Source organism: Sarcophilus harrisii, chromosome 2 (genome assembly GCF_902635505.1).
Source record: "Sarcophilus harrisii chromosome 2, mSarHar1.11, whole genome shotgun sequence".
In the NCBI taxonomy this organism is placed as follows: Eukaryota; Metazoa; Chordata; class Mammalia; order Dasyuromorphia; family Dasyuridae; genus Sarcophilus; species Sarcophilus harrisii.
In genome coordinates, this window is record NC_045427.1 from 368,834,657 (window position 1) to 368,859,031 (window position 24,375).

A 24,375-nucleotide genomic window follows, 5' to 3' on the forward strand; every position below is an offset into this window, starting at 1 on the left:
GACGCGGGGCTAGCCGACGGCCCTTCTCCTGGACACCCGGGGGGAGACCTGGTAGCCCTGGCGAGGCCGCTTCTTTTACCAGGCCTCCTTCCATCCCCCAGTGTCCCCCTTCTCCAGCTGTGGTGCTCTCCAGCTGTGCTCCAGCGCAGCTCCCTTTTGGCCCCTCCTCCTCATCCTCCTCCCCTTAGTCCTCCCCCCCCCCTGGAGGTCCCTGAGCGGCTTACCGCTGCTGCTACAGCTGATTTGCTCCTCCGCTCCTGGCTTCGGCTCTCCTCTCCCCCCTCATTACCCCACCCCACCCCCCTCCATGGCCGGGCACGAGTGGGACTGGTTTCAGCGGGAAGAGCTCATCGGGCAGATTAGCGACATCCGAGTCCAAAACCTTCAAGGTAAAACAAACCAATCAATCACTCTGTCGTTAAGAATGGGTTAGACGGATGGCTCTTTAAAGGGTTCGAGAACTCTGCTTCAACTCTCCCCGTGCCCTGTTCCTTGGCTGCTTGGGCCGGGGTTTTGGAGACCGCCCATCCCAGTCCCTCGGCCCTATCACCGCGCCCTTGCCTGGCTCGGGCGAGGAAGCCTCTGAGGGTTTGGGAGCCGCTCAGGGACCTCCAGGAACGCAGGTGTGCGAAGAGCGAGCACAGGCGTGCGCCGGGTTCCCGCGGGGAGCTCGAGGTGTCTGCGTTAGCGCGCAAGCGGCAACACGCGGGCGTCTTCCTTCTTGCCACAAAGTTTAGGCAGGTGGCATTTCCTGGTCCGGAAGGTCGTAGGTAGAATGGAGACGTGGGTTCTTGCTTGAGATTCTGCCGCTGGTTTCAGGTACTTCACAAGATTCTTGAACCCACCTGGAATTTTTTTTTTTAAGACTGTGTATATAAACATGAAAATATATAGATATAATAGGAAGTTTTTTTTTTAAGAAAAAAAAAAAAACGATGAGCGATGGGGATGTGTGAGGAGACGAGCAAAAGTTTCTGAAATCGTTATTGTGGTGTCAGGCAGAGGCACTTCCGCTTCCCCTCAAGACCACATTCCTGAAGGAATTATGCCATATGGGCTCTTTATTGGTTATCCTGATATGAGGGAGTAGCCGGAGCTCTCCTTGCATCGGGTTCTGGATTTAGAGGGACTCTCCCTGCTCTTGATTCTAGCATAGCAGCAGGTTGCAATGAATTAAAAAAAAAAAAAAAAGAAAAAAAGAAAAGAAAAAAAGTGGAGACAATTCAAATCAGTCATTTATTTTTTGTGCTTTCACCATTGCTAAACTGGGAAAAATACTTATTCCACTTAGCCTCACAGGTAAATGTGTGGATAGAATAAGCTGGATAGAAAGGCTTTTTAGAATCATAGAACTATCAGTGGGAGTGTTAAGATTGGAAGAGCCCCCAAGATGTAGAATGCTGGAATATAGAACATAAAATTTTGTAACTGAAAGAGATCTTAGAATGCAACTCGCTCACCAGAGGAAAAAGAGACCATTTTTAAAAGGTAATATAGCGAGGTAAAATGAGAAGGGGCTGGGGAGGTGTGGGTGTGAATGTTAGTTTTCCAAAATCATCTTCACTTAAAAACTTGGTGTTCTTGGAAATTAGTAATTGAAAGAGAAACCTCAGTTTCAGAATAGGGCTGGGAGGAGGGACAGCCATGTAACCTGTAATAAAACTGGATGGGAGACTGAGCCAGAGAAATGCAGCTTTCTCAAGCAGGTGATTTGACTTTATTGCCAGAGGGCAAGCTTGTTTGTTTGCTGGGAGGACCTGTGCAGTAAAGTTTAAACATTACACACTGTTAGAATGTTTCCTCAAAAGTTTTGTTTATTCATTCCCCCAGTAGATTGAGTAAGGACTGTGTTCTCTGAGGTAAATTGTCCAGAAAGGGGGGCTTTGTAGCTTTACTCTTTGAAGGATGGAAGCTGTAGTTTGCTGTCCTAGCCTATCTTCCACACTGTGATATACATAAAAGTAAGATATCTAGGAACTGGAGCTGAAAAGATTTTAGAGATAATCTAGGCCAACCCATTCATTTTATAGTTGAGGAAGAATTAGCCCAGGGAGGTTAAATTATTTGCCCTTACATAGGTAGCAGATCAACCATTAAAACTCAAGTCATAAAACTCCAAATCTAGAGTTTTTCCTACTGTACTATTAGGTTGCAGTTATTAAAAGAATACTAAGATGTGGATTTCTTTTAACCTGGGAAGATATTGTTCTCCTGGGAAGAACATTGGATTTGGCATCCAGTTTATTACCTATGTAACTTTGGGCAATTCAGACAAATAAGACATGTGAAGCACTTCAAAGCATTATCTGAATGCTAGCTGTTATTATTAATTCACTTAATCTCCCTGAGTTGCAGTTTCTTCATCTGTAAAAATAAGGTGATTGAACTGGGTGACACTAGGATTCTCTTCTAGTTCTAAATCTATGATACTTATGCCCAAGGCAATGCCAGCATTTCTCTGATGATGTTTTAAGACTTTAGTTAGATAGTAATCACCTTAAAATGTAGAATGTTAATACATAGATTATTAGAGATGAAATGAGCATTCAAGAGCATCCAGGCCTTTTTGTTCCCCACTAGAGATAGGCTTTCTCTCCCAGTATTTGTTATTTCAAGTAGAAATAAAGGTATTCAGATTGTGTTATCAGTAAATACCTGTTTGTGTTTCTTAATTAGTCAGTGCAAGGCACATTATAGTTGCTTAATAAGTACTAATTGATTACTTAACATGACTTGGTGTAATGACTTAGGCATTTTATGAATGCGTCCCTTCTGTGTTTTCTTCTTTGACTGGTGAGGGAATACCAATCTCTTTTCTGTCCAGAATTATTGCGAAAAGCCTAAGTAACTTACAATATAACTTTGGGTGATTTTACTTGTCTGGACTTGAGTTTCTTCATTGATAAAATGAAGGTAATTGAGCTGGACGGTCCCCAAGATCCCTTCCAATTTACTGTCTTATGAGTCTGAGAGCAAAATATCCCAACCTGCTTTTGGCTCCCTGATTAGCCTTCCTCTCTCTCCTTCAATCATTTACTAAACATGAGCTTAATCCATATGTCTTGCCTCAGTGGAGGCATTGTTTGCCAAGTCCACTAGTGTCCTCGTGCTCTCTTGGTATTTAATAACAGCCTATGACAAAACTGATTAGTTTCCCAACCCATGACAAGTTTGACAGGTCACCTGTTAAAGGCACTAGCTCTTGGAGTTGAATTCCTCAGCAGTCAGTGTGGGTGGGGAATTAAGGAAATAGGAATAGTAATCCACATAATTCTTGTCTCAAAGCCTATAGTTTGCTTATTACATTGCTTAGGTAGTATAATTTAGCCTGATGATTCAAAGCTCCCTTAATGCACTTAGGATTTTTAAAAATTGTGATAATACAGGACCATGACTATATGTACTCTGCCCAGGGACAGCTCAGATTGATAGGAGCAGGCCTGATTTTTGTTTTAATGGTGTCTGTTTCTATCTATTGGGACTAGGATTTGTGTGGCCCACTTCAGAGGATTTTGCATGTATGTGAGACAGATGCTCCAGGGGAAGCCAGTGTATTTTATGGAATTAACTTGATCTACTCTTAGCTGCTTGTGATCCTCAGACACTAGCTGAGTGCACAATGGCAAGGAACTTTAAAAAGAGATTATGATGTACAAATCCATTCTGGAGAAAGTATATTTATATATGTTGCAGGGGCTGCAATTGATGACTGGTAGGGAATAGATAAGAGAGGGGTATAATCCAACTAAACATTTAATAAGTGCAAGGATAATGATTGTCATTTGATGTTGACTTTAGCAGCTTACACCAACCTGGTATTTAGCTGGCATTGTCTGAGGAACACACCCATCCCTTTAGCAGATGATGTCCCTGCTGGGGTTTTTGTTTGTTTATTTTTTTTTACAATGCTTTTTAAGGAAGCTGAGAGGATCAATATTGCCGACCTATTGATAAAATGACAACATAAAATCACAGAGATTTGACAGACCTCTAAGTTCCTCAGAGATATGAAGAGTTGAAGAGAATTAACTATCTGTTGGTTTGACTATGATAGTTTGACTCTTGTTTGGGTTACTTTAACTGTAAAAGACCTTTGTAGTACAAAATGTGTGGCTATGCTATTTTCTGCACAAGTCCCCTTGGTTGGATTATTTAATCTCTTTTTGGTCCTGTTTCCTTACCTTGGAGGCATCTAGATGGCATAATGGATAGAATGCCTAGATTCAGAATAACCTGAATTCTATTCCAGTTGAAAACACATTCTAGTCACAATATTCTGTTTGCTTCCCTTTGCTCAGTTGTAAAATGGGTTTAGGAATAGCATCTAACTTCCAAGGTGGTTATTAGGATGAAGAGATAGTATTTGTAAAGCACTTGTGCCTAATATTTAGTAAATGCATAATAAATATTCTCTCTTTTCCTCCTCCCCTTTCCCTCCCTTTCCTCTTCTTCCCCTCTTCTTGCTTTACTTCTTACTCATTCCTCTCTCCTTTCCCTTTTCCTTCCTCCTTTCCCTGCTCCTTCTCCTTTCCCTGTCCCTTCTTCTCTACCTCTTCCCCCTTTTCTCTCCCATCTCAGTGCCTTATTCCTTTCCCTTCCGGTCTTTTCCTTTTTCCTTCCTTTCCCTCTCTTTCTTCCCCCTCCCTTTTATTGATATCACTATTATTTTTTTTTGCTTTATTACTTCTGATTCAATTCTCTCCTCCAGACCCTGCAAAATATTTCACCTTTCATTTGTAATTAATATGCGTAGTAAAACAAAATAAATCCACATTAGCCACATCTAAAAACAAATCCTTTATTCTTCAAGTCTAGTCCATTACCCCTTCCATCAAGAGATGGGAAATAAGTTTAAATTTTGTCCTCTAGAATTGTTGTTGGGCACTGCATTGAGCAGAAGTTTCTTAAGTGTTTCAGAATCATTTGTCTTTACATTGCAGTAGTCATTGTTTAAAGTGTTCTGGTTCTGTTTCATTTCTCTGTGTATTAGCTCATGCAAGTTGTGGCCAGTATAAAATCACTGATTAGGAAATCTTGGGAAATTCAAGATCTTTATGAATGCTCTTTTCAAGTGATGGGGGAAGGGAATAGCAGAAAATAAATAGTCATTGTCTTCTTAGTGATTGCATTATTAAAAAATTGAAGTGTTGGTTCTCATGGAAACAGCATGATTTATCCGATATGAATGTTTCCGTAAAGGGATAGGTAGCTTGTGCGAAATAGAAATAAATCTAAAAATGTCATTTTAAGAATTACTTGGAGTATTTTCTTTCCTATATGGAGGGGCTCATTTCACCTTTTTAAAAATTTCTATCAGAGAAAGATAGGAAATAGGAAATTTGCTGATGCACATTCCCAGAAAAAAATTAAATTGAGAAGCAAGACTGGTTGTTGTCTCATTCAACAAATATTTGAGTCTTCAGCCTCTTCATTCATAGATCTGGGTCTAGCATTCTAGTAAAGTTACCAACCCAACTGCTATGTAGCACAAGATTATATAATCATCACAAAAGATGGCTTCAAAACAAAGGACTAGAAGAGACATTGGATAGAATACTGGGTCTGGAGTCAGAAAAACCTGAGTTCTAATCTAGAATTAGACACTTTCTAGCTAAGTGATCCAGGATAAATCACTTAACCTGTCTGCTTCAGTTTTCTGAATTGTAAAAAAACAGATAATAATGGCTCCGACTGTCGTTCAGGATTGTTGTGAGGATCAAATGAGATAGTATTTGTAAAGATCTTAGTTCAACCTATCTGGTACATAGTAGTTGCTATATAAATGCTTATCTCCACCCCTACCCTCACCCACTATGTTTTCTGAGGGAAAAAGTCATAACTAATAGGATCAAGAAAGACTTCCCAAAGGAGATGTTTTAAGATTTAGACAATAACTTTCTTATAAGAGTACTGCTGTTATACATATTATTTTAAGTTTTATCCTTAATATGCAGATGAGGAACAAAGGTTAGAGAAAAGAAATTATTTGGTCATTGCTAGAATATTGAATATGATGCTGGGTTATTTAATCCAACCCCTTCATCACATCAAATTAGATGATACTGGAAAAGTACAATGCAAAGAGGACTCTGCTTTCGGAGTGGTGATGCCATATGTTGCAAATAAATTGGATTTAAGTGGTGGAGGGCTATGCAAAGGCACCAAACTTATTTTCTCCCCCAAAATCTTCTGTGTTCAGGGGAAAAGTATAGATCAGAACAACCAGGCTGCAGATAGCCCTGGATGCAATGGGAGACCTCGGCCTTTTTAAGCTAAGGTCTTTTTCTCCCTTCCCTTCTTGATTCAAGGACTGGCCTCTAATTGTACCCTCTAGTTGTCCATTCCAGGGAAGTTCTACTTGTCTTAATGCCATCTAAGGTCCAGTTAGCAATTTTTGGGGGGACTATTATTCCTATTAATTAGCATATATTCCTTGAAGAAAGAATTCAAACTTAAATGAAGACAAAGAATTTAATCTGAAAGAATTGGTGGGTCAAAAAACATTATATAAACAATAATTACATTTGAGGAAACAAAATACCGACACAATATACCAAAACTTTGGGTTTTAACCAAACAATTCATTGGGGAAAAATGATCTTAAAACACTTTCATCAACAAAAGAGAAAGTACAAATCAATGAATTGGGTATTCAAGGTAAAAAAAAAAAAAATTACTGATGGTTCCTATTATACTTCACTTATACTTATACTTCACTAAAACTATACAGTTCTTTCAGAATGATAGCCATCTACCCTATATTATTGTTGAACAGCTAACAAAAGGTTTATTTAAACCTAGCTTGGCAGCAATATTCAGTCAGGTTATAGCAGGCAATAGGCAAAGCAGTAAACATTTATTAAATGTTTACTCTGACAGAAACGGCTAAATGTGAAGGATACAAATACAAGAAAAAAGGAGGCCTTCGATTTGCTCTCCGAGAGGGCTGACTTGGTGGAAGAATGTTTCAAGGGAAAAGGCCCCAGACATTGAGGAAGTTCCAAGGTGAGATAGCAGCTGAAACAGTAGTTCAAAATCCAGTGTTGAAAACAATAGAAACAACCCAGAGAATCTGAAACCGAGAGAAAAATGAAGGATGGAGGGCTGGGGGCCTTCCCCAAAATAGAGATCCCCAGAGAAACTCACTAGAGAATGGCCTGATAGAACAGATTGATGAGAAGGGTGAGAAGGTCCTTAGAACTTAGCTTCAGTAGACCTGTTCCCCATCATCTCCATGTGTAAACAAACATATCTTGATCTTCAGGATATAGTGACTCACATAATCTTGGGATAGCCATCGAATCTGAAACCATCTCTTGTGGGTGGGCATATTTATGGCCTTAGGTGACCAGGAAGCCAAATCAGTATAGTCAGAGGCTACCAGGAAGCTGATCAAGGGCGGCACAACTTGAGCCTCTAGGCCAATAAGTTTTGGCTTTGTCACCTTCTGAGAAAATCTAGTCTAACTAGTAAGATTGGGGAGGAGAGGGATCTTGGTTATAAATTGTTTATATCACCTGGGTTACTTTACTGGTGGCTTACTGCTCTTGGATTCTGGCCAGTAACCCATTCTGAGTCTTATTGTATGGTATTATAATCTAGATCTGTCTCTCTCTTTCTCCAGGTTTTTTCTATTTTCTCAAAACTTTAATAAAATTTAAATAAACTTTATCCTTAGCATTCCTTTATCTAACAATCTTTGTGTTTTTTTGGGATTTTTCTGCCTACCCAGTTCATTTTTTCTCTTTCATAGAAAGTGTTTAAAAAGATAATTTCCCTATTAATGAATGCTTTGGTTACAACTTTGATCTGTTGTCTCTGTTTTATTTCCTCAAATGTAATTATTGTTTATGTTTTTTGACCCACCAATTCTTTAAGATTAAATTCTTTGGTCTTCATTGAAGTTTGAATTCTTTCTTCAAAAAACTTATTAATTATAATTTTATTGAATTGTAGTTAACAAGGGGTGTTTAACATTTATTTTTTTGTTTTTGTCTTAATATGTGATCAGTTTTTATAACGGTGTCATGTATAGCTAAAAAAAATGTATATTTCATTCTATTTCTATTCAGCAATTGAGATTATGTCTAACTTTTTATAAAATTTATTTGGATCTCTGTTATTTCTCTAATTCAATCAACTTTTCCTTTATGTATTTAGATGCCCTGACATATGGTGTATATTTATTAAATTGGGATATTGTTTTATCATTAGAATGAAAAAAAACAAAAGTACTACAAAATTACATTATGATTACGTCTCTAGTTCCTAATACTTATATCCTTTCTAACCATATGCAGTATTTTTTTCTTTGGCTTGGAAATTATGGATTTTAAGGGCTTTTAAGTTTCTTTTGACAGCAACAGTGGATCCTTTTCTCTTTAGTTCTGATAGAACTGGGCAATTTTGACATTTTGGAATGTTATCTTTTTTTTCCCCTTTACTTCTTCTTTTCCAGCTAAATTTTTTCCTTTACTTCTTGTAGGTTGTTCTTTTATTTTCTTCTGTGCCCTTTTTTTAACTTTATTCTTCCCCCCCCCCTTTCATTTCCGCCCCTTCCCTTAAGCAGGCTATACTTAAGCACAGATATAATTAATAAATATACATACACACACAACCCTGCCCATACATACACATTACACACACATATATACATTCACTCATCCACAGACCTGCATACATATACATATATCTATAGACATACATAGATAGAGCTATGTGTTTATATATTTACATATACTCAAACACATATATGCAAACATCTAGCCATATACAAACATGCATCTAAAACAATATTAGTATGGCTGACCTATAATGTCAATTTTTTCTTGAGTATAAGTTTGTGTCTAAGATCAATGATTACTAGCTGTACTTTTTTTTCCTAATAAATTTGACTCCCTATATATGTTTGTAGTGTTTGTGTACATCTCTTCTTTCCTATTCTTGCTAACTCTTCTATTTTAATTTTGCTCCTTAACTTGCCTTGCTATTACTTAATCTCCTCCCCCCCCCGCCATGGATCCCTCCCTTGTCTTCTTCCCCCCTCCTGTCCCACCCATCTCTGCCCCCTTATTTCTTTTTTTTTAATTAAAGCTTTTTATTTTTCAAAACATATTCGTGGACAATTCTTCAATATTAGCCCTTTCAAATACTTGTGTTCAAATTTTCTCCCCTTCCCCCACAGCCTCCCCTAGATGGTAAGTAGTCCAATACATGTTAAACATGGTAGACATATGTTAAATCCAATATATGCATACATATTTATACAATTATCGTGCTGTACAAGAAAAATCCAAACTAGTTTTTTAAAAAAGAAGTAAAATAAAATGCAAGCAAACAACAACAACAAAAAACAAAAACAAAAAAATGTTTTGTTGTGGAACACACTCAGTTCCCATAGTCCTCTCTCTGGATGTAGATGGCTGTCTTCATGACTGAACAAATGGGAACTGGTCTGAATCATCTCATTGTTGAAGAGAGCCACATCCGTCAGAATTGATCATCATATAGTCTTGTTGAGGTGTATAATGATCTCCTGATTTTGCTCATTTCACTTACTATCAGTTCATGTAAGTTTCTCCAGGCCTCTCTGAAATCATCCTGCTGATCATTTCTTACAGAATAATAATATTCCATGACATTTATCTACCATAATTTATTCAGCCATTCTCCAATTGATGGGCATCCACTCAGTTTGCAATTTCTTGTCACTATAAAAAGGACTGCCACAAACATTTTTGCATGTGTGGGTCCCTTTCCCTCTTTTAAGATTTCTTTGCAATATAGGCCCAGTAGAAATACTGCTGGATCAAAGGGTATGCACAGTTTGATAATTCTTTGGCTATAGTTCCAAATTGCTTTCCAGAATGGTTGGATCCATTCATAGTTCCATTAACAATGTATTAGTGTCCCAGTCTTCCCACATCCCCTCCAACATTTGTCATCTTTTCTTGCCATTTTAGCTAATCTGAGAGGTGTGTAGTGGTATCTCAGAGTTGTCTTAATTTGCATTTCTCTGATCAATAATAATTTGGAGCACCTTTTCATATGACTACAAATAGTTTCAATTTCTTTATCTGAAAATTGTCTGTTCATACCCTTTGACTATTTATCAATTGGAGAATGGCTTGAATTCTTATAAGTTTGAGTCAATTCTCTATATATTTTTGGAAATGAGGCCTTTATCACAACCTTTGAATGTAAAAATGTTCTCCCATTTTATTGCTTCCCTTCTAATCTTGCCTGCATTAGTTTTGTTTTGTTCAAAAACTTAATATAATCAAAACTATCTATTTTGTGATCAATAATGATCTCTAATTCTTCTTTGGTCACAAATTCTTTCCTCCTCCACAGATCTCAGAGATAAATGATCCTATGTTCTTCTAATTTGTTTATGATATCATTCATGTCTAGATCATGAACCCATTTTGACCTTATTTTGGTATATGGTGTTAGGTGTGGGTCAATGCCTAGTTTCTGCCATACTAGTTTCCAATTTTCCCAGCAGTTTTTGTTGATTAGTGAATTCTTATCCCAAAAGCTGGGGTCTTTGGATTTGTCAAACACTAGATTTCTATAATCATTGACTATTTTGTCCTGTGAACCTAACCTATTCCATTGATCAACTAGTCTATTTCTTAGCCAATACAAAATGGTTTTGATGACCATTGCTTTATTATAGTTTTAGATGTGATACAACTTTTTTTTTTCATTAATTCCCTTGAAATTTTTGACCTTTTGTTCTGCCAGATGAATTTTGTTATTATTTTTTCTTGGTCAGTAAAATAGTTTCTTGGGAGTGGTATAACATTAAATAAATAGATTAGTTTAGGTAGTATTGTCATCTTTATTATATTCACTCAACCTATCCAAGGACACTTGATATTTTTCCAGTTGTTTAGATCTGACTTTATTTGTGTGCAAAATGTTTTATAGTTTTTCTCATATAGTTCCTGATTTTCCCTTGGCAGATAAATTCCCAAATATTTTATACTATCAACAGTTACTTTAAATGTAATTTCTCTTTTGTATCTCATGTTTTTGGATTTTATTAATGATATATAAAAATGCTGATAATATATGTGGATTTATTTTGTATCCTGCAACTTTGCTAAAGTTGTGGATTATTTCTAATAGCTTTTTAGTAGATTCTCTGGGGTTCTCTAAGTACACCATCATATCATCTACAGAGTGATAATTTGGTTTCCTCAATTCCTACTCTAATTCCTTTAATCTCTTTTTCTTCTCTTATTGCCAAAGCTAATATTTTTAATACAATATTGAATAGTAATGGTGATAGCTGCCCCCTTATTTCTTTATAGATTTTGGAGCTTTTATACCTACCTTTCATGGAATTTATGTAGTGTTGCCTATTTAACTTATTCCTGATGTAAGTTTTCAAAACTGTGAGCCCTTCTTCCCTTCTAATGCTTCTGTATCTTCTCCACACCTCATTAGGTGCTTTCTTTTGAGGTCCCCAATTACTGATGTTAATTTTTAAAAAGCTTTTTATTTTCAAAACACATACTAGATATTTTTAAATATTTAAATATTTACCCTTGCCAAATCTTTTGTTCCAAACATTTTTCTCTCTCTTATTCCTCCCTTCTTCCCTCCCCTAGACATCAAGCAATCCAATATATATGTTAAATATGTACAATTCTTCTATACATATTTCCACAATTACCATGCTGCACACACACAAAAAAATTTGTCCATGTTAAGTTCCTTCAAATTAATCTTAGATATTGGCTCTTATATGCTAAATTTTCTATTGAGATCTGGTTTGGTTGTTAGAAAGTCCTGAATTTGGAATTCTGGAAGTTCATTGAATGTCCATTTTTTCATTGAATATTATGGATAATTTTGCTGGATATTATATTTTTGGCCCCAGGCCTGGTTCTTTTGATTGCTGGTATATTTGATTCTAGGATCTGCAGTCTTTTATTGTGGCTGCTGAGAAGTCCAGTACAATTCTAATAGTAGCTCCAGCATATTTGAATTTCTTATTTCTTAAAAATGTTTCTCTTTGATCTGGGAGTTTAAAAATTTGGCAATGATATTCCTATATATTTTCCACAAAGTATCTCTTTGAAGTGGTGTTTGGTGGATTTTTTTCTATTTCTGCTTTCCCCTTATATTCTGTCACTCCAACACAATTTTCTTGGATTATTTCTTGAATTATTGTGAAAAGGTACTTTTATTGATCTCAGCTTTCCTACTTTTGTAAGAATTGTTATATTTTTTTTCTGATCTGTTCTCCAGATCTATTTTCTTATATTTCACATTCTGTTCTATTTTTCTTTTTATTATGTTTTGTTATTTCTTGGTCTCATAGTTTCATTGGCTTCCTCTTGCCCAATTCTAATTTTCACAGAGTTATTTTACTCTTTAAGATTTTGTATCTTCTTTTCTATTTGGATAACTTTTTTTCATAATCTTGTTTTTCTTGAATGATTTTTATTTTTTATTTTTAGTTTTTCCTCAGTGTCTTTCATTTGATTTTTAAATTCTCTTTTGAGTTTATAAATTCTCTTTGGGCAGGTAGTCATTTAAAGTTACTCTGGGATAGAAGTTCTTTTTACTGCAGTGTCGTCCCCTGGAGATGAACCCATCTTCCCTATTCTCATAAGGAAGTTACTCATAGTAAATTTCTATGGTTGGGTTCTTCTTTCCCTGCATTTATTTATTTATTTTAACAGTATCTTTAATAATACTATTATAAAGAATCCTTGGTCCAGAATGCTTGTCAACTCTCAGGAGATTACACTTTGTTTTGAGGCTTCATCAAGAGCCTGTATTTTTTTCAAATGAGAAATATTAGTGTAAGCATCTCTAATCATGAGGGTGGGGGTGGTGGTGGCTCTGCCTTCACTTCAGCTCTCCCTTCTGACCTGGAACCTCCAAACCAAAAGCTCCACCCTCCTACAAGTGCCCGTGCCCACAGTGTCCCTGCCTCACTGCTTCTGCACTCATTTGGGGGTGCTAGCTCCTTCTTGCCCAGGGCCATGTTTCAGCAGCACAGCTGGGCCTGGCATTCCTAATCAGGGGAGGTTCCTTCAGTCTTCCGAGGTTCAGACCCCCAACAGTGAAAATTTCTGTGGTTTCTGCTAAGACTCCAGCCAAACCCTATTTGGTATTTCTGCAGAGCTGGTCCAGAGGACCTCTCTTCTGCCCCAAGTCCTCCTGATCTGCCACCAGGCTATGTTGACTTTGAGGATCAAATTTGTTCTGTTTGCAAGGGAAATTTGGAGAGGTTAAAATTTACTGACCCACTTCTTCTTTTCCCTAGAATCCTCCCAAGTCAGCTGATTTTGATATTAGAGACCTTACAAATTCTCTTACTTTTTCACTGTTCAGACTTTGTTCTAATATTTCTTGTCTTAGTAAATCACTGACTTACATTGTCCATTCTCTTTTTATGTAATTCATTATTCCAATAAAGTTTTTCATCTTCTTTTCCAAGCTATATTCTCCTTTCATTCTTTTTTCTCTTGAACTCTAATTTCACTGTAATATCCCCTGCTTCTCTTTTGAGAAGTTAGGGCCAGGATCTGATTTTATGTTCCTGATCATTAAAGCCCTCACTGGCTTATGATACTGTTCTCTCTTTTTGCAGGTTGTTGGCTGGTTTCAGGTTCTTTTATGGGAGTTCATACTGACTTCCTTGAAATGACTTTTTTTCCTAGCACTATTGGCTTCCAGCCCATTTATCTGGGTATTCTGGGTTCACTGGGATGATTCTTCTCCCTGCTTCTACTGGCTTTTGCTGATACTTGACAGCCCACAGGCTTCTCTGGTACTTCAGTATGCCTCTTTGTACAATTTTAGACTGGATAAAGGAGTTTACTTCTCTTTCTTTCTTAACATAACTCTTTATTGTTTTGAATAACACACATAATAATTACTGAAAGATATATAGCATTTTATATTATTCAAAGCATTTTTGTATGCATTATTTTAGCTAATTCTCAGTACAAGTCTGTGAAATAGGCAGTTAATAAAGAATAAATAAAAAACCCAAAAGAATACTTTATATAAAAAGCTTTAAATTTGAGCTAATCCAACCAAAAAAGAAAATTCATTGTCCTTGGTCCTGCTGTGCCTTTCTTTGAAACTCTATATAACCCAGCAGTCAATTCAAAGTCTTCAGTAAGTTGAAAATCAAAGATTGTGCATTCCAGGCACCAGAATCACATCAATATTTAAATCTAAGCAGGGTGCACTCCAGTCCCCATGAATAATACCTCCTTCTAGCCAGGAATCAATAAGGTTCTTTTCACTTGGCCATACCCTCTCAAAGCAATTTCCCTCTTCCTCCCATATTCATAATAACCATCTGAATTAAAGGGAAAAACAGATCACATATTGGGTTGATGTTTGTCAAATTGGGGGTTGACACTTGAAAGTGCCATAGAAGAGGGTCAACAAAACTATGGAGTTTGAAACTGTAGGGCTGTTATGTGGAAAAAGATGTTTGATTTTTTTTCTTCTTGTCCTCAGAAGACAGAACAAGAAAGAAGCAGTGGGTGGAAATTGCAGAAAGGCAAATTTTGGCTCCATAGAAGAAAAAACTCACAAATGATGACATCTATATACAAAGGTGGATGTCTCTGGAGGAAGCAAGTTCCCCATTGCTAGAAGTCTTTTTTTTTTTTTTTTTTTTTCTTTTTCCTCTTTTTGCTGAGGCAATTGGGGTTAAGTGACTTGCCCAGGGTCACACAGCCAGGAAGTGTTAAGTGTCTAAGATCAGCTTTGAACTCAGGTCCTCTTGACTTCAGGGCTCGTGCTCTATCCACTGCACCACCTGCCTGCCCCTGGAACTCTTTATTTAATAGCTGTTTGACCACTTGTTGCGGATTTTACAAGGATGAATTCCTATTTAGATACCTTGGTAGACTGCATGACCTCTGCAGTCTCCTCTAAATCGAGATCATCTTATTCTGTATTACACATTTTGTAATGTGTGGCTAGAAATGTCATGTTGTCTGACTGGGTAACACAGTTATTTCTGTTTCTTTTTAGTTTTCTTTAATGTTAGTTGTTCTTTCAGGGTCCTTTTCAGATATTTGTTGTGATTTGTGTGGGACATCTTGGCTTATCTATTATCTTTCATGTTATCTTAAACTGGAAGTCCTGGTGCTTTTTCTTAATTATACAACTATTGATATACTTATATTAAACCTATATTATTTTCTGTAGTATTATATATTTTCTCACTAGAGTAAAACCAAAGCAAAATAGCTTGTAGTTCTATAAATTCTCTTATCATCTGTTATCATCCTATCCCTCCCAAATACTGAATGAAATAAAGTAGTGATATCTTTCTTTAAAGCAAGGTTTCTTAATTTTTTTTTAAATGGACTCCCTTGGGCCCCTGAAGCTTGTGGACCACTTCTCAGAATTACATTTTTTAATACATAAAATAAAATGCATATGTTTACAAAGGAAAAGAATGATTTTGAAATAGTTATCAAAAATTAAAAATAAATCCACAGACCCCAGGTTAAAAGCATCCTAACTTTTTAGCAGAAGTGAAAATCATCAGTAAATATAGCAAATCCATCCTAACTTATTCAAATAAACTTTTAAACATTCAATTTTATTTTCAGCTCCAAATCTTCTTTCTTTTTTCACCTCTCCTTCATTTATTGGGGAAAATATAATAATGTGTTACACATGTAAAGTTATGAAAAACATATTTCCGTATCAGCTATATTTCCAGGGGAGAGGGGAGAAGAAAAAGAGGAAAAGATTTGTTTAATCTCTATATTAAGTTCTCTGTCTGGAGATGTATAACATTATCAATTGTGAGTCACTTGGAATTGTGGTATGAAATATATGGATAATAATTATTGAGCCTTTTTTAGTTGATTGTTTTTACAGTATTGCTGTGACAAGGTAAATTTTGGGGAGAGTTCTGTTCAGTTTTCATCAATTCGTATAAGCCTTCCTAGGGCTTTTTTTTTAAACTGTTCATTTCAGCATTTCTTACAATACAATGATATTCTATCACATTCATACATCATAACTTGTTTAGTCATTCCCAACTAATGGACATCCTCATGTAAACTGTTGATATCATAAAAAGGGAAATGGGAAAGGGAAATAGAAAAGGAAAAAGACATTTGATATGATTGTCAAAATTTATTCCAGAATTTTAGCTAATATGGTACAAATGCCAAAAGCAAAGAGAGCTTAAAAAAAAAACAACCTAGAAACTTCCTGTTGTGTTTGTTCATTTGAGTCCAAATATTCGTGATCTCACTTTGGGGTTTTGTTGGCAAAGATTCTAGAATGGTTTGCTATTTCCTCTTTTATCTCATTTTACAGATGAGCAAACTGAGGCAAACGGAATTAGGTACTCTCTTAAGATATTACACAGCTAGTAACTGAAGCTGAATTAAACTCATGAAGATGAATATTCCTGATTCCTAGCCCAGTGCTCTATCTACTTTACCACTTAGCTGCCCCTAAAAAAGAAATGTGTTCTCTTTTCCAAATAGAAAAACAAGGCAGCCAAAGATAACATTGTTTTGGAATATACATCATTTGTAAAGTGTTCCAGGGGGAAATCCATCAACAAGCTTTTACTCAATTCTCACTATGTGCCAGGCACTGTTTTAGGTGCTAGAGATATAGACATAAAGGATGAGAAGGATAGATGATTATGCATATTCTATGTCAGAAAGCAGTAAAGATGTGGAAGGGATAAGTAAGTGCAGCATGTTTAACTTGAGACCCAAATATGCCAGATCACTCCGAGACAAAAATAGAAGAAAAATGGACAAAAACGAACCAAATCTTTTAACACTTCTACAACAAATTTACCATTATGAGCAGAGTCCTCCACAGTTGTCTTGGGTAATCTTATTGAAATGGCATTCAAGAAGTTCAAGTAAAAGAATAGTTGGGCCCTAGACCAAATAGAAAAATTTATGTTCTCGAAATAATTCTTTTGAAAACATTGAGGAACCAATTTTTAAAATGTCTAAATAATTATTTAAAAATTCAGGTTTTTTCCTAAAAAGGAATCAAGAGACTATCAATAACTCCTGACCTATATGCAGTTTCTCCCCATCATAGAAAATGATCTTTATCTTTAAGAAAAATATTAAAAGTAGTCTATAAGTTATATAACAATTGAATGAAAATTATAGAAATTACAAGATCCATAGTTTTTGATTTATACAAAAAATATTTAATTCAGTGAAGCAAATGGGGTTTAAAACTTTCTTCCCATTAATTTTCCATGCATATATAAAAGTTATTTCACATGTCCAAGTTGAGATAGGAATGGCTCAATAATATCTTGTCTGAAGAAAATCTGTGCTTTTTTAAAAAATTGTATTTCAAGTCTGAGAGGAGCAGTCTAAAAAGCTAATATGATTTGTCTATGTTAAGAGAGATCAATAGACCAGATAGGTGGTAGGTACAGTGGGTAGAGCTCCAGGCCTAAAGTGAGGGAGACATCTTCCTGAATTCAAATCTAGCATCAGACACATACTAGCTGTGTGATTCTGGCCAAGTCACTTGACCCTGTTTATCTCTGTTAATTCATTTGGAAAATGAGCAGGAGAAGGAAATGGCAAATCACTTTAGTGTCTTTGTTAAGCTGAAACTCGAAACAAGAGGTAATTCTGTTGCACTCTACCATGATCAGTGCACATTCAGGTGTCATGTTCACTTCTGGATGCCACATGATAGGTAGTATATTGTTAAATTGGAGAGTATCTAGAGAAGTATATGAGGGTAATAAAGAGCCTACAGCCACAAGGATTGGTTGAAAGAAGTGGAATGTTTAGTCCAGAGAAGATTTAGAAAGGGACATGACAACTGTTTAGTATTTGATGGGCTTTCCAGGTAGAAAAAGGATTATACTTTTTCTGCCTGGCTCTGGAGAGCCAAGAATAATGAACCAAAGTTACACAGGAGATACAAGCTTGATGCAAAGAAACATTTTTTGACCATTAGAGTTTTCCTGTCGTAGAATGGACTGGCTTGGTAGGTAGTGGGTTCTCCCTTTCTAAAGATCTTCAAGGAAAAGATTGGATGGATAATCACTGCTATAGAGGGGCAATGCTAGAGAGGGGATTCTTCTTCCTATAAATGTTGACATCTGAGACCCTCACCCAAAGATTTTGTGAATTACAGGGTATAGTAATATTGTAATATTGTAAAGCTGCTTGTCTTAAAGGATGACATGATTAAATAGTATCCTTGGATTATATTTTGAGGGCGCAGAAGCAACTTTTCCATTCAACTTTTCTGCTTAATTTTATCTTAGCAGTAGCCAGGAATTCTGTAGCCTTTTTTTCTCCCTTCTGAACCGGCTGAGAAAAATCCTCATCAGAGATTTTGCTGAACCTTCAAAGCCAAGATTTGATCAGTAGGATTTAAAATGCAGCTCAGCTTGCCAAATGGAATTTTAATTTGATGACCCAATATTAAACTTCACATTTTTTTCCAAGCTTAACATATAGCATTCAAGAGTTATATATATAAGCTGCAGGAGGAAATAAATGAAGCTGCCTGGGGAATGAAATATTTGGTTTCTGAATTATTTGATGTTGCAGTTCCAATACATTTTAAAACCCTTCCAGTCCAAAAACCCCAGGTTATTTTGGGGAGAGAGAGAGTTTGTTGCAGTGTGGTTTTGAACATAAAGCTATTTTTAACCAAGAGATTATCCTGGCCAAGCTGAGAATCAGATAATGCCAGGCTGAATTTATTCAGTGTTCTAGATTTTTGAACTACTGGGGATGGAGTCATGGCTAAACAACCCTAAGGGGACTTCTAGAAAAATTACAGTATTGATCTACAAGCTCTGAAATATGCCCCATTTATATACAAATTGTGTATCTGTGTCTTCCCTATTGAAAATATATAGGCTCAGAGTAACAAACTCAGGAAATTAAATAATTGTTGGTTGGTTTTTTTGTTTGTTTTTAAATGAATATAAAGGGGTGTGTGTAGATGGTGCTCAAGCAGCACCATGAAATTGTAAATGAAGCAGAGGCCTAGAATTCACAGTCTAGAATACACATGATTAGATGTGTAATCATGAGCAAATCTTCCTATTCCTCTAAACCTCAATTTTTTTCTCTGGAAAATTGAGATAATAATACTTGTAGTACCAAGATTTCCATTCCCTTCATTTCCTCCACGATTTTTACACTTTGAAATCTTATTATATCAAAAATTCCCTCAATATTTGGGATATCCTTTTCCTTGGAATTCCCAACCATTCCTGACCTCTATAAGGCCCTCCATTTTCTATCCTTGTCCTGTTCTTGGCTTGTGGACTTCAAAACCATGTCTCTGTATGTCTTCATCTCTTTGCCAGCCCTTTCTATCCCTATTATGTACTCTCACCTGCCATTAGGATGTAAGATCCTCAAGGATAGGAACTCTCCTTTTTTATTTATCTTTGTATCCCTAGTGCTTAGCACAATGCCTTACACATGATAAGTACGTGTTTTTTCCTTCCTCCCTTCTCGCCTTACAGAGCTATTATCAGAAAAGTGCTTTGTGGACTTTGAAGAAGTATATAGAAGTAGGAGGAGCAATGGGGATGAAAATGAGGCTATAAACAATTTAATTCAGACATTTATTAAGCACCTCTCAGAGGCAGTATGGAATAATGGATAGAGTTGGCTTTGATATCAGGAAGATCTGGATTCAAGGCTCACCTCTGCCAAGTACTGGTTGTATGGCCTCAGGCAAACCACTTGAGGATTCTTGAAGACTGACTATAAATTACAGAGCACATTGGTCCCTTCATTGGTCAAGTCAGTTCTCACCCATGAGCTAGCTTACTTTGCCAGTGACTGCACAAGTTGAGACCTTATAAGGTACCTGCTATGTATAGAGCCTTTTGCCTGCTTTCATAAAAATATGGAGATCAATAAGACAGTATCTCTTTCCTTGTGGAACTCCCATCTAGCAATAATGATGATGATAATAATATGCATATATTTGCAGTCCTTTAGGGTTTACAGAATGCTTTACAACAACCCTATGGAATATATCATTGTCTAATATATTGAACATGAGATTGGAAGAACCTTAGAGGCAGCTAGATAGTGTAAAGGTTAAAAGTAGATTTGGAATTTGGAAGCCCTGAATTCGAATTCTGTCTCAGACATTTTTCAACTGTATGTCCCTCTTTTAGCCTCAGTTTCCTCATCTGTAAAACTGGGGAGATAATAGTACCTATCTCAAAGAATAGTTTGTAGTAAAGTTTGAATGGGATAATAAATACAGATTTGTTAATATTGTTATTACTATAGAATTCTTAATCCTTTTTTTAATTCATGACTACCTTTGCATTCTGGCAAATCCAGTATGATATTTTTTGCCTATGTTTATAAATTGAAGGAAATGGTACATGTTATTAAGGAGTCAGTGAAAATAATAAGATTTTTATCTCATCCTTGTTTGTGGACCCTGGAATCTATGGATCCCAGGTTAAGAATATCCACTCTAGAATGTCCATCAGTTGGGGAATGGCTAAATAAATTATGGTTTATGAATGCAATAGAATATTATTGTTCTATAGGAAATGATGAGCAGGTTGATTTCAGAAAAGTCTGGAAAAACTTACATGAACTAAATATATATATATATATATATATATATATATATATATATATATATACACTAAGTGAAGTGAGTGGAACAAAGAGAACATTGTACACAACAAAAATATGCCATGATCAACTGTGATGGACTTGGCTCTTTTCAACAATGAGGCGATTCAGGTCAATTCCAATAGACTTGTGATGGCAAGAGCCATCCGCATCCAGAGAGAGATGTATGGAGACTGAATATGGATCAAAACTTAGTTTTTTCACTTTTGCTGTTGTTTGTTTGCTTGCTTGTTTTTTTTAATTTCGCATGTTTTTCCCCCATTAATCTAATTTTTTCTTGTACAGCATGGAGAATATGGAAATATGTTTAGAAGAATTACATATGTTTATATCGAATTACTTGCTGTCTAGGAGAGGGTGGGGAGGAAGGGAGAGAGGGAGAAACATTTGTAAAACAAAGTTTTGCAAAGTGCATGTTGAAAACGATCTTTGCATGTATTTGAAAAAATAAAATTAAGTTTAAAAAACAAGAATATTCACTTTAGTTAAACTTCTTCATTTTATATATGACCAGAGTAAGGAGGTCACTTGGACAGTAAGTAGCAGGACTGAAATTTGAACCCAAGTTCTTTGACTGCAAATCCCACAATCAATTATACTTACATGAAAACTGAGTGATAGATTGATGAGGAAAAGGTTGTAGGACAAATTTTAGAATGGACGAGGTAGGGTCCCAGCTGTGCTTTAAATAATGTGCTGGAATCAGGTAGGGAGAAGAAAAGGAAGGTCATTCTAGATAGGAAAAATGTTCATTTACATAAGCAAACACAATAAATGCAGGTAAGAATTCATTCAACAAACATCTTCCAGATACCTGTTCTGGGCAGAGAAGAAATAACAAAGTTTAGCTGCAATAGGGTCCCTGTCCTTAAATCTTATGAAGGCAGGATTTTGTGTAACTGTACTGGAAGAGAGATCAGCACTTGGTTCTGTGTCTCATTGTCCGTTGGCACTGCCTCTCATGTGATCCAGGAACTGACCGACTCTGCCAGCTTGATGTGTCCCATAGGGTTATTCTGTCACTTCAACACTTTTACCTCTAAGGCTGAAACACTCCCTGAGGAGAAAGTAGGAGGCTATGGGGCATGCTCCAGCTTCTTTAACCTGCAGGAAACTTTGTGTTTGACCCATCCCTTGTGTCTTTCCAGTAGTTTTTCTTTTTAAAGATCTTATTTAAAGGTGTATTTAGGCCAGGTGCTCAGAAACTGGCTATAAATTAATTTTCCTTAATGTTGCCAATAGATTAACAGAGTACCCAGAGCAAGAAGAGTTTATAGTTTAACAGGGAAGATATTTTCCTTTCTAGAACAGTCTTGGGCTTTATTCTTTAACTTTGTAAACAGGCTTTTTAAACCTCACTAGGGTTCCCTTGAGTACCTAATCTGCACCTATTAAGTTTCACTGTCATATGTTGGCCCATCCTAATAACCTGTGGAGATCCTTTAAAGTAGCATCAAACTACGGCCGTGGGCCAGATGCGGCAGCTGAGGACGATTATCCCCCTCACCCAGGGCTTGAAGTTTCTTTATTTAAAGGCCCACAAAACAAAGTTTTTGTTTTTACTATAGTCGGACCCTCCAACAATTTAAGGGACAGTGAATTGGCCCCCTATTTAAAAAGTTTGAGGACTCCTGCAGCATCGGTGTCAATCTCAAATTGAAATCCACTAAATTGTATAGGGATCCCTATTGCATATTGGCTTAAAAACATATATTGCCATTATTTATATTCTATTTTGTTGTAGTTGTTATTGTTAAATATTTTCCAATTTACATTATGGTCCTGTTTGACCCTTCTGCTCCAGAGTCTTAGGTTGGAATATTGGGTCTGCCATTTTTACTATGTGGCCTCAGGCAGGGTATGGTCTCTTTGATCTCAATGAACAGATAGGTTTACAGGTTATCTGGGGTCAACATAGGACTCTTACTTGTCTCCTAAGGCTCAGTGAGTCACTTAACCTATTGGTGTCCCCAGGCAACTCTCTTAAGGACCCAAGTTGCAGAATATTTATCTGTCTGCTTTGATAGGTAATTAAAGGTTTAGTAAGAAAAAAAATAACATCTAGAATAAAGAAGCAGATATTTCCTTTTTTATATGTCCCTATCAGAAAAGAGCTGGGAAATAGTTTTCAATTTGGGGAACTACACTATTAGAAAGACATATACAAGTTCAGATTGTCTGGAGAAGAGTGGTCAAGATAGTGGAGACTATGCAGTATGAGCCCAGGCAGTTGAAAGAACTATGGATGGCTTGCCTTGAGGAAAGAAAACTTTGAGAAGATGCTTGTAATCTGTGAAAGAAGGAAAAGCTGGGAGTCATTGGTAGAAGTTGCAAAAAGGGAGATTTCAGTTTATTATAAGAACAAATTGCCTAGTAATTAGGGCTACTACCCATACATTAAATATGCTGTTTTAGAGTTAGCTAGATAGTACTGTGAATAGCGTGCTGAGTCTGGAATCAGGAAGACCTGAGTTCTAATGCTGTCTCAGATTCTTGTTTTGTTTAGTATGTTTCTGGACAAATCACTTAACCTCTGCCTGACTCAGTTTCTACAACTGCAAAGTCTAAAATGGAGAAAATCATGGCACCTATTTCCTAAGATTGTCATGAGGATCAAATGAATAGTTGGGTCGTTGAAAACTTACTTTCTGCAATTTCTGCCAACAGTTTCTACTCTATAAGACCAAATAGACCAAGTCAAATCCCAATTCTAGATGACAACCTTCCAAATACTTGAAGAAAACTATTCTATCCCTGCAAAATTTAATGATTTCCAAATTTTCCTAATTCCTGTAAAAAATCCTCCTTTCATGAAGGATCTTCATTAGCTTCTGGAGGAAGGAGAGAGCATGGAAGTCTAAGAAACAGTGTTAAGAGAATCTGTAGGAAAGAAAGAAAATTGATGCATTTGGAATTTGGCTAGTGGTTCATTTTGACTGGAGCATGTATGAGTGAGAATAATGGGAGATAAAGCTTGGAGGAGGTTTGGTAGGGACCAGATTGTCAGGAGAAGGCTTACGTAAGGGAGTTTTGGACTTTGTTCTGTAGGCATGGGATTAGATTGATGTTGTTCCTGAGATGACTGGTTTTCCAGACAAACTCCCGTCTCTGCCTCCCTTTCATTCTACCTCTCTCCCTCCTCGGTAGCTTCCCATCAAGAAAGGACAAAGCCCAAGATCCCCTCCCCTCTTTCTCATTCTTAAGTTTTGCATCCGTCTATGAAACTCACTTTTCAATATTAGGTTTTTGGCCAAGAGTTAGTTGAGATAAATGGCAAAGGGGAAGCCAGTCAAGGAAATGGAAACTGTCTGAGCCAGTCACTTCTCTTGTATCCCAGACAGATATCCCACTATGAGAAAAATCTTAAAAATGGCACAGAGCCCAAGGGCCTCCTGTAAGGTTGTCTCAGCTTTCACCCTGGAGTGGCTGATAGTGATGTCAGCAGTTTTCTTAAGCTCTCTATCATTTCAACTTCTGGTAGAATAGAGAAAGAAAACTTACTAAACTAATTGTACACTTTCACCCAGTGATCTCATTATAGGACTTATATATTAAAGAGAGTCAATGATAAAAGTGTCCCCCATTTATAAAATATTCATTTTGCTTTTTGTAGGAGAGAAAAAAATCATATACCTACTAATTAGTGAATGGAAGAACAAATTATAGTATGTGAATGCAACAGAATATTATACCATAATTTTTAAAAAGCATATGCCTACTAATT

General features: G+C 36.5%; 1 protein-coding gene across 7 annotated transcripts in view; it reads left to right on the forward strand.

Annotated features, from left to right (window-relative positions):
• Positions 1-227: 227 nt before the first annotated feature.
• The window catches only part of CLMN (calmin), a 160,269-nt gene continuing 136,121 nt past the window's right edge, over positions 228-24,375 (forward strand). For 5 of the 7 annotated variants that reach the window (XR_004232106.1, XM_003756577.4, XM_012550560.3 and 2 more), the window contains exon 1: positions 228-389. Coding sequence is in view for 5 of the 7 variants with exons in the window: in XM_003756577.4 (XP_003756625.1) it covers positions 308-389 (82 nt within the window). In the remaining 2 variants the exon portion in view is untranslated. The other 2 variants (XM_031953306.1, XM_012550544.2) reach the window with 2 other exon arrangements.